The sequence below is a fragment of the Carassius carassius genome, chromosome 33 (assembly GCF_963082965.1).
Source record: "Carassius carassius chromosome 33, fCarCar2.1, whole genome shotgun sequence".
NCBI lineage: Eukaryota > Metazoa > Chordata > Actinopteri > Cypriniformes > Cyprinidae > Carassius > Carassius carassius.
In genome coordinates, this window is record NC_081787.1 from 8226807 (window position 1) to 8238563 (window position 11757).

General features: G+C 36.5%; 1 protein-coding gene across 8 annotated transcripts in view; it reads right to left on the reverse strand.

Moving 5' to 3' along the window:
* LOC132113671 (actin-binding LIM protein 3-like) overlaps nucleotides 1-9657 on the reverse strand; it is an 82212-nt gene extending 72555 nt beyond the window's left edge. For 5 of the 8 annotated variants that reach the window (XM_059521562.1, XM_059521561.1, XM_059521560.1 and 2 more), the window contains exons 1-2: nucleotides 9085-9657; nucleotides 984-1124 (exon numbers count right to left, since the gene is read on the reverse strand). In XM_059521562.1, coding sequence (XP_059377545.1) covers nucleotides 984-1124; nucleotides 9085-9097 — 154 coding nt within the window. In that variant the 5' untranslated portion in view covers nucleotides 9098-9657. The remainder of the gene's footprint in view (nucleotides 1-983; nucleotides 1125-9084) is intronic. The other 3 variants (XM_059521564.1, XM_059521563.1, XM_059521565.1) reach the window with 2 other exon arrangements.
* Nucleotides 9658-11757: the final 2100 nt, after the last annotated feature.

An 11757-nucleotide genomic window follows, 5' to 3' on the forward strand; every position in this document is an offset into this window, starting at 1 on the left:
AAGTATTTACTTCCTACACACATACAGCACAGTTAATACACACAATTATACAAAGCAAGAATCATGAGATAAGGGGTGGGGTTGAGTTAGAGATGAAATATATTATCGCTTGAGGTAATTTTTATGGAAGATATAGACAGCGATGGGAGAGAGGGTGAATTTGAGAGAGAAGAAGCAAAGGGGAAAAGGACTGTTATTGTTGAGTAACTTCATTTGCTCCAAGGCAACTCGTGATGTCATAATGGTGGGAGGGAAACTGCCATTCTCTTTCAATCGCTCCCACCCTGTCTCCATCTATGAGCCCCCCCCAACTATGCCCCAGGGTTTGTTATAGGAGGCTGCTATTGGCTGTCGGTTTGATAGTGTTGTTGAGAATAACCACCAATCAGGGGAAGGGTGCCCCTCCACACGGTTACCACAGAAACCACTTAAATGCAGTGCAGGGACCATGTGGCTACACCAGTTTGGGTGTAAGCAGGTAAAAGTATACAACCTTTTTTAAAGCTCATTAAACCACAAATTAGTCTTTCTCTCAAGGGTTTCACTTCCACATTTTTCATCTTACATAATCTAAAGGTGACAGTACTTGGTCACATCATATTCACATTAATTTTACATTTAAATTTCTTGATGTCACTAATGTCACTGATAATGGAGGGCAATGCCATGGGGCATCACTGAACAACCATCTTGACAATGTGAGGCCAGTGGATCTCATTACGCAACAGGTCCCTACTTCAGACAGCCACATCATTAAATCAGAAATCCACTACTTATAACGACTCAAGTCAAACTGCTATTAGGTCAGAGACAGAGAGCTCTGCTTTAGTTCTTAATAAAGTGCCATTATGAAACAGAATCTATTGGAAATTGTATATCTGAAACAAATCCAAGTCAGTATGCAAGCTTTTCCCATAATTAAAACATGACTCTGAGAGGTCACAGAGTTTACAATGCATTGCATATGGGCAAAATACTCTTACCTTGGCAGGTGAAGCATTTGATGTGGAAGTGCACATGCTGCACTCGTACCACCTCTCCTTTACACACCTCCCGACAGCGAAAGCAGTGGATTGGTCCGGAGCTCCGTTCACTGCTGCACAAGCTTTGCTGATAGGGTACTACTAGGAAAAAGACAAAAAGGCACTAAGTGACGAACATCAGATGACATTGGTTACTGGCTGATCTTAGACTTTTTATAATATTTTTGTGAATGAATTTTTTTATTATTTTTGGTTGACACAGAATCAGTGTTAACAAAACAAAAAACAACAACAACATTGTTGGAGTATTATAATACATTAAAATTATAGTATAGTATAATATATTAAAATTATAATACAACCACTAATAATTTAACCCATACTTTTTATCTAATAACACTATTAAAATGTAATTTAAAAAAATCTCAAAATGAATTTTTCATACTTTAATATAATGTTGTGATGGTTTTAGAAAAAATATTTTAGGGAAGAAAAAACACATTTACACTACCTTTTTTTTTTTTTTTTTTTTTACATTTTCTTGTCCCAAAAATAAATCATTTTCATATGTACCAGTATTACAGCTGTGAGTTCTGTGTTCATCATTATAATGTGGGCCTGAGGGTTACCTAAATAATTTCCTTTTCTCTCTCTCTTTCTGTGTATTGATGGCTGGAGGTTTTGTGCTGATTGCCCTCATATTAAAGATGCACAACAGACATTCAAACACTTAGTCAGTGAATAAATCAATTACTGTGCAATCACTGTAGCAAGTGTTATTCTTGCTTTAGTCTAAATGGATTTAACTGGGGGAAAATGTTGAAAACAGCAAGGGCGCATGCCCTACCCTGATCTCCATTGTTTCAGCTACAATGCTGGCAGCAGGGCAGAACTGCCGGGCCTGTGATCAGATTCATCAGCACCATGTTCCCACAGCTCCCTGAGAAACAGAGCCAGGTGACAGCCATGAACACGTATTAAAATGGGTTTGGACTGGTAGAGCATAATGGGAACTCCCATTATTTTGAGGGATTTGTGTGCATATTGGAAAAGACGAACTTAATCAGCGAGCACAATGTTTCAATCCAGGAAGTGATACTGATCAGATAAACTTGTGCTTTTTTTTCATAGTTTGGCTGGTCCTGCGACTTATAGTCAGGTGCGACTTATTTATCAAAATTAATTTGACATGAACCGAGAGAAATGAACCAAGAGAAATGAACCAATAGAAAACATTACCGTCTCCAGCCGCGAGAGGGCAATCTATGCTGCTCAGTGCTCCTGTAGTAGACACTGAAGACATAGAGCGCCCTCTCGCGGCTGTAGACGGTAATGTTTTCTCTTGGTTCTAAATAAATGCGACTTATAGTCCAGTGCGACTTATATATGTTTTTTTCCTCATCATGACGTATTTTTGGACTGGTACGACTTATAGTCCGAAAAATACGGGTATCATGAATATTTACATTTTGTAGCAGATAACCAATAAACAGCCAATACTGAAATTTTAAACTATCTTTAACAATTTTTCTAATAAATTAAAAATAAAACTCTAACAACTAAAATCAATCATTTTAAATAGAAAGTGAAATTATAATATAGTGAACAGAATATGAAATATTCATTTTGAGATTTTCAAAGTGTTAAAATAATAAATAATATTGTAGAAATATTATTGAAATATCTATGCAATAAACAATGATATTGATATACCGGTCAAGAGGGCAGAAATGACTTTTCCACAGCAAAAACAAAGTCTTGTATTAAAAGGTATTGAATTTCGATATATTATTTTGTCAAGATAAATGAAAAACAAAACAATAAAAACTAAATCATCAATTTAGATGCTGTGACTGAAATTAGGCATCAAAACATTATGATGAATCAAACACAAAAAAGATTCTATTCATTCTGAGATTTGCTAAATACTACATTCAACAGTGTTATTCAACTACAAAAATAAATAAATCTAAATATCTGTGCAATAAATACAAAGCACATTGGTAAGTATCTGAGAGCTGAAAATAGCATTTTTTTAATTCAACAATCAATGAATTATACTAGAAAATCACTTTGCATATTGTCATTCTATTGTAATAGAGAATTTCATTGACTTTTTTCTTCCATAGCTGAAAAACAATGATCCATTAATACTGTTATGCCTCCTCCAGTGGCTCAATCTCACACTGGTAATATTGTAAGCACTTATTCCTTTGGCAGAGCAATGCACTGCCTGGCCGACTTCCAGAGCTGTTTTCTGAATTCTGTCTTGTGGCCCTCAGCCCACAGTCTTTTGTCAGTGTAGAGGACAGTACAGTCATGATGCTGTTAAAAGCAGATAACAGCCACACAAGAGAAAATAAGATATTTTGTATTATCACAAAACCAGGAGCATTTATGGTAATGCATGAGAGCTATTTCCCCCAAATCATTGCTTTTCTTTGTACCTCAAAGATTGCAAACACCCCATAAGCTTTCACATACAATAATGCACAAATAAACAGAGGAGACAGCTCAAAAGAGAATAAACTACATGCCTTTAAAAGACAATGTGTCTTTCAGGCATCATTCATCTGTCATTTGTGGGTATAAAGGAAGGTGGGTGTAAACAGGCTGTGTAATCCCTGCTACAGTAGCCTATCACGTGCACAGATATCAGGGGAGGACATGCACACAGGATTAAAGGTTTTAATGGCACCTACATTAGAAAACTAATGATAGCATTCAGGTTTCAGTGGTAAGTATTTCTATAATTTAGCTAAAATCTAGATTCAAATGAATTTAAAAAAAGAAAACTTCAATTATTAATACAGACTTGACAGTCTTCACAGTTCAAATAAAAACACGATCCCCAAATCCCAAAATAGGTCACTCTGAGTTTTCTTACATTTTCAATGGCTTAAACATGTGTTGCCACAAATTCCTCTCGGTTTTGGCACAGTTATAAATATGAATGAAATAAAATGCTTTGATTTACAAAAAACAAAAACAAAGGAGATTCAGAGATGCCTAGTTCTTTTGAGAAACTTCAGCGTAATAATGCTGAGCAATTCTGTATAGCAAAGGACCAGTAACGTCCGGCCGAGGTGTAAGGTGATAACCACAGGACCTAAGGGGCCGTTGCTATTTCTGCCCTCAACGGAGGAGCCTCCTGTGGATTATAGTCACACAGGATTGTGGGAGAGTGGAGCTGACAAGGCTGCTCTCAATTCCTCCATAGCCAAGCAGAGGAGATGTGTAAGCAAGATCTTGTGGCCAGACAGAGCCCACTTATCCTTTATAGTAATGAGCACTGGATGAAGACCTTTAAATCCAGTGCTAGAATTACATTGGTTAAGTAACACTCTCGTTTCCAGAGTCAGAACAATTACTGTACTGACTAGTACAGAAAAAAAATATATTTTGGTGGTTGTTAACAGCATGGTTTACTGAAAATAACAAAATGTGTGTCATCACTTGCTTAAACTGATCAGTTTCAGCATATCGAAAAACAATATAAACTGCATTTAGTTTGATATTGTTGAAACATTTGGCTGAAATATGTTATCAAGATATTTTATCAGTTGAAAACAGATGTTTTTAATATTTTTGTGGAAACCATGATATATATTTTTTATATATTTTTTATATATATTTATATATATATATATATATATATTATATATATATATATATATATATATATATATATATATATATCATGCATATCATGTATGTATGTATTTTTTTTCTTTTTTGATGAACAGAACATTTAAAGGACTAGCTTTAATATGAAATATAATTTCTCATTACAATAAATTGTATTTTTGACTGTGATTATTGTCTTTTATAGGTTTAAAAAGACAATCAAAATCTTTCCACATAACCCCTGAAACCCTGAAAAAAAGTGGTGGTAAAAACTGTTCAAAGAGATGTTTGCAGTACGTGGGCCCCCAGGGAACCTGACCAAATATGATATATAACTACTGTTACAAGCCAACATTGCTGTAGCAACAGGAGCTTAAATGACCCTGTCAGACAAATGATCACTCAAATAAGCCAAACCAAAGGTCAGACATAATGAGGTCAGAGGACCTCAAGGACTTCCGGTCTTCGATCTGCTCTCAGGGTTACTAATGATTTGGGATTTCAACAAAGTTTAGAGAAATGTGTTGGGTCAGGGTCATCTGATGAACATCCCTAGTGTAACTTTATGAATTATCTACCGGCATGTCTTTTACAGGAGATGATTCCTTGGCTTCTTGAATGGAGAGCAGCTTTAGGAAGCTAGATTGCAAACATTTACAATGACAATCAGCTGGATTTAAGCATTGCTCATTGAGCAGACAGACAGTACTCTGACACCGTACTAAAGATATAAGCTTGGCCCACTAACAGAGCCTGCCAAAATCCCTCTGATAGGAAATTGGAGACTATAGATAAGATGAATATCACAGAGGAACACAAATGCATCCTTAACGGATTAGAAAATAAAAATGCTGAATAATGATCAAGAGATCAATTAGCACATCTAGACACTACAATTAGTACTCTATCTTTGTAAAAAGCAAATCTTTCTATAGCACATGCCTTGCAGTTATTGTACTGGAATGATAGTGAAAGGCTTGGTGTCCATCTGCTGGCTTTTATATCGTGGTCCTATAGAAAGAACTCCCGCAAAGATATCACCCTGTATATGCAAGCCAGGGAAAATGCAAGGAGAACTAAACCTTTAGAAAGGATCTGTAGGAAATTCAACCCTGACAAGTGTTAACATGCTTGTGTTTCACTTTTGTTCCCAGTGCTGCTAAAGCATACCGTTGGGTTACAGGAATGACAAATGGGTGCTGACTCTTGGCTGGACTGCACTGCAGATGGGATGAGAGTGTGTTTACGGTGCCATAGAGGGTCTACATCTGCTGACACACTCGCTCAGATCAAATCAACTCCCAGGTAAAGCTTATGCATTATGCAGATAGATGCTACAGAGCAACATCAAGGCAGATGCATTGTGCATAATATTTTATCTAGGAAGCTGCCATTGTAACTGGAGGGGGCAATTTTTACATTTTATAACCATACTTTTTGGGAAATAGTCATTAGACTTTAAAGAGTTTCGGCCACCAAAAACAAAATTGGACAAACAACCTCTAGTAACCTCTTACCTTAGAGACCCCCTGTGGTGAAAATAAAGTGTAAAAAATATAAATAAAGTTGTAAAAAATATTTACAAATATGCTTTCACACAATCCAAGTGCAAATTCATCAATCAGCATTGCTGAGCATTTTCTCCGTAAAACTTCAATGTAACAAAGACAGTCTTAAAAATACAGCTTGAAAAAGACAGTTTCATACGGTCACACAAACATGTAAGCAATCCCGTCAACTTTCAGGGTGTGGCTTTTTTAAATATACATATTCATACATGAACAGGTCATAAAATGATATTTTCAAAAATAATATAAAGACTTTTTCCATTATAAATTAATACTTTCCATGGATGTCGAAGACTTTTCATGGAACATTATAATTCCAATAAATAACTTTTATTTTTAAGTTGAACTACTAAGTCACTTAATTAATATTCAGGAGCCAAACTGAAAGTAATCATGTGCCCTCCCTACCCACTTTTCAAATAACTCCTGCAAATAATTTATAAAGCAATTTTTGTGATAAATAATGGGCTTTGTCATAATGACAGCAAATGAATCAAATTATTTCTTTTATGAACACATACCACATAATAAATGAATTTGATATGCTAATATAATGACAGTTAATAAAATGTCTTTGTTTATTCTTAATATTCCTTAATATTGTTTTTTATTATCACAAACTCAACATCAAAATAAAATGTGCATTAATTTTGCAGATGGCTAGAAAGGGTGCCACAGTGGCAGTTAACTGTTGAGGAGGTCTGAACATTGAAGGCAAGTTGGGTTCCAACTTCCACATCATTGCTCTCCACAGGGCTGGCATGACAGGACAGTGGTGACGGAGGCACTTCTGTAAGTGTGTGTGCTAGTGTGTGATTGATGTGAGGTAGAGTAGTGAATGCTGACACAGGAGGAGCAGGGTATGATGACTAACCTTAGGATAAACTCACAGTCACATTCATTGGGCAATTGTTATGTCACTTGAATAATATTCAGGCTTATAAAATATGTATGTACCCTTGCTCTCCTTTTTGAATCCTTCCAAAGTCCCTGATGATAAACAATCACTATATATCATTTACTAGGATCTCTGAGGCACAGAAACCCTTGATATTCAGAAGATCAAACAGCAGAACAAAGAGAGACAGAAAGCACAGGGAATGGAAAACAGATTGTAGGAGCATTCCACTACCCAATTGTTTGCCTGTTCTCTCAGTGGTGCAGAAAATAGAGGGCAGGTGATAATGACAGTTGACCATAAGAAATGTAGGGAGCAGCAAATGAAGAGAGTCCATGTGACCTCAGTGTAATTGCTCAGCATTTTCACTGGCTCAAAGCAATCATGCCCAATGCAGTGTACACCATGCCATTGTGCACGGATATCGCTCCATTCAAATGCCATATGTCTGCATGGGTGGCTATAAGGCAAGTTTGAGACTTGGTGTCAGTCGGCCAATTTGTTAGGAACGTTCTACTGAAAAAAAGAGCATGTCTATTTACATATTAAAAATTATATGTCATGTGCTTTACATACATGTTCTGCAAAACACTCCAGGTCTCTTGTGGACCAGTCATGCCTGTTCATGTGTTGGTAGTTCTCCAGCTAGTCCCTTTTTGCCATGAGACACAACCTTGCCCAACCTCATTCCCTTGCCATCTGTCTGCAGCTGAAAACACTCGCTCTCCATACGGTAGCATGCTGGTAGCAGCCCCATTCCCAGCTTCCAGGCAAAATGCTTTGAAAGAGTGAATAAGGCAAGCTCAATTGGCTGATGTGACTGTTTTATCAGAGTGTGCTGCTACTGTAAGCTGTGCGTTCTGAACTAAGGGGAGAATAGTGGAGGGATTAGTTCAGAGAGTTGGACACGTGGACAAAGCTTGTCCATCCGTTCATCAGCTGAGAATGCAATTTAGCAGCTTGCTGCAAGAATGCAAATCATTTCTAATCGCAGAACAGCACGGCATTAGTCAAGTAAGTATAACAAACAGGACAAAAACAGGTCTGTTGCCCATCAGCTTTGTTCTTAAGGTTCTGAACTTTTCCCATAAAATGACCTTTATGAGAAGCAGCGGTCATGCCCTTGCAACATCAGCTGACTGAAGTACAAGCCTCAAAGGAGAGCTGGTCACTAACATGAGCTCGCACTGGCCGCCTCTCTGTCTTTCATTCTCTGTTGGTGTGCATCTTTTTATCTGGCAGATTTCTGCAGCATGGAATCAGTAACAGTGATTTCATTAATATGATTGGATGAAAGCTGAATGAATGCAACCAAGCGTATCTGATTGGCACCAAACTGAACACTGGTCACCCAAGCATGTCTAAGTGTTATAACATTTCTCAAGACATTTAAGCTGCAAATGGATATACATTTTTTAGAATTATTTTCTACACTTTTGTGCAAAACGGTCAAACAAATTGTTGAAAAATCAACTTCAGAACAATTTCTTTGATGACCAAAGTCAGTTTCAATAGAGATAAATCCTATTTATCAATCTTCAGCACGAGACTCATTTGTAACTCTGAATAAAAATAATACTATCAATAATATTATCAGTAATCATAATCGTAATTATAATATTATAAACATCACATATTAAATTATTTTATGAATATTATATTTATAATAAGAAAGCATTATTATAATTATTATTATTGTTATTATTATTAACGTCACATAGCCTATCAAATTATACGATTCATATTATATTATTATAAGAATAAAGAAAGCACGATTATTATTATCCCAAATACCTGATTCAGCTATATTGTCATTGGGACAGGTCAGGAGCAAGAGGTCAAACGCTTGAAGACAAATTGCTCTTATTTTACAAGTTTAAGATAAAGTTTATTTTATTTTAATATGAGATTTTTATCTGCTTTGATTATTTCACATTAGTATTTCATTAATTTTTGCAACTAGACCAAGGTAACAAAGCCAAGGTAACAAAGCCAAGAATTTACTCACCACTCGTGCTCATGATGCTGAGACAATAATCCAAGAGTAAAATTTTATATCCAGGCAGCAGCAGTCGCCTTTTGTTCCACCGATAAAATCCAGTTATTGAGCCTCAGTTTTAAGTCAGAGTCGAACCGGTAAAGTTGGATATAAACTCGAGAAATAATTAATACAAATGTTAAAGCTTCCAATGTTATTCCCGGATAACAGGAGGGCAGTGATCACTTGATTAAAATAATGGGAACGGTGGGTTTAAAGTACTGCATCCCGTGAGAGCAGGGCGGACGACCGGCTTCAAATAAAGCTGGATGTTCTAGTCACATCCCATGATCTGCTGCCATTTCTCGCGTGTAGCCTGAGATAGTGCTGAGCCGCGCTCAGTGTTGCGTACAGTGGAAGAGGCGCTGTCACTGTACTCTCGCACTCGCATCTATGGAAGCGCGCGCCGGGGTGACGTCAGGCAGCGAACAGAGCAGCGTGTTTCCTTACAACACACCTACTCTGCAAGCGCGCGGCGCTGGAAACGGTCTCGTCGAATATAATGGCATCGCTGTGTTTTTGTCTTGTCGCTTGCGGCGGATTTGAGGTTTGAGGTCATGCAGGGGGAAAGTTAAAGGGTAGGGTGGGTTTTTGCAGATTACGGCATTTACTGTATGGATGTATAGCGCCCTCTTATGCAGAGTGAGAAAAAACACAATGTAAATACAGCAGACAAAATTGGCTTAATGTAAGAACCTACCAACCAGCTTCTCACTATGAAATCAACCCGATTAGAGCCGAATAATGTTCCAAAAAATTTAAAATGATAATTTCTACTCTATAACTGCAACCACAAAAGATAATCAATATGAAATCCAGTTCAATCATGTTTAATATATAAAGGCTAAATAAAATAATAACAATACAAAAATTAGTGTAGCCAAAAAGCTAAAATAAAAATTCATGTAAAATAACTATAAATGTAGTTTAAATAAAATTATTGTAGGCTAATATCAGAATTTCCCTGTGCCTGGGTCAAAAACATGATTTTTAAACAAAAAATTTACCAAAGTGTGACATGATGCTCATACATTGCAGCATCTAAACTAATAATACATAAATTGGGTAGCATGATTCAAGCCTATTGACACATTAACAATATCAACCTATTCTTATAAACAGCTATGGATAATGTGTGTAATGTTGGAAATATATATATATATATGTATATGTATATATAATTTTTTTTTGAATCCATACAAAAAGTGAAAAAAACCTACCCTGAAAAATATTCAGTAGAGAATTTCAAAATGTTTTATTTAAAAAATAAATATATAAAGTTGGCATGCATTTTTTTTTCTGCACTGAATAGTTCTTGAAAATATTTGTTGGTGAAGTGTTCTCAAATCAAGGTCAGTGGAGAAAACCTATTACCTTGCAGTTTCCCATTTATTTTACTCTTGACATACACTAGTAGTCACTCTTTCATCATTTTACATCTTAGAGGTTTGTGCTTATTTCACAACCTCACAAAATCAGCCCAAGCATTCGTTCCTTTGTAAAAGAAAAAAATACTTTCAGTCTAAATACACTGTAGTGCACAAAGAAATAAAATACTTTACACCAGTGCCATTTAGAAAAGCAATAAATCAGATTCACAAGTTCACTTTTCAGCACGATACAGACTCACAGACCCATGAACTGCACCTTGGTTAATCTGTTTTATTATTTATTTATTTATTATTATTATTTTTAATCTGAATAAAAAAAGCCTTGGCCCATGGTGAAGCAGACAGGCAGTTAGTTTTAACAGGAAGTCTATTATTTGTAAGTTGCTCTCTTTTGTGTGTCCTAACCTAAAGTCTCTGTACGTTACAAGTATTTTACTGTCATGTGTTCATAGAAACAAAGGCCAAGAGGAAACGGCACAATGGAGGGATGTGACAGGCGCCTCGCTCTCTCTACTTTTCTTCCTCGCTCAGTCAGTCTATCTCAGTCCATTTGCTCTCTTTGCCTGACCGTGCAGTGCTCTTGTTCTGACAGTCAGATAATCTGACAGTGCCATAAGGTTAGTGTCTGAGACAGTCAGTGTAAGCAGTCAGCAATGTTCTGCCTGTCAAAGCATCAGCACTTCTACACTGCCATCCCATCTGTATGAGATGAATACTTCCTAGATACTGTATGTAGTTTTCAGTTTTAAATATCACATTTAATTTTTATGCCGATTCTAATCACCTGTTAGAATGCAGGTCAAATTCCAAGACAGATATCAGTTATTTGTTAAAGCATGTGCTGTTTATCACATAAAATGAAGTCATTAAAGAGCATAATTGAACTGACTGACTCAACCTACATAATTGTGGATCATTTTGAGGTATATTAAATTCGTAGATGTTTGTCACAGAATTTTATAGCCTGCATAGCTTTGATTTTACAGCATGTATATCTTTACTGGTGTTTGCACAAAATGTAATCTGTACCAGGAATATGTGTGTTGTGTGTTTTCAGCGGATATCGTGGGCTGTACTGCTTGTCAGAGCACTGGATTTACCATTGTACTAAAATATGACAGAGTCCACAACAACAGGATGTTGCTCTTCCTTAGGACACTGATACAAAGGGGCATAGGAACGCAGTGCCTCCCTGAACTACCCCCACTCTGAGCTGCCCTGGGGTACTGTACATTCACTAGCCAGAACCTTA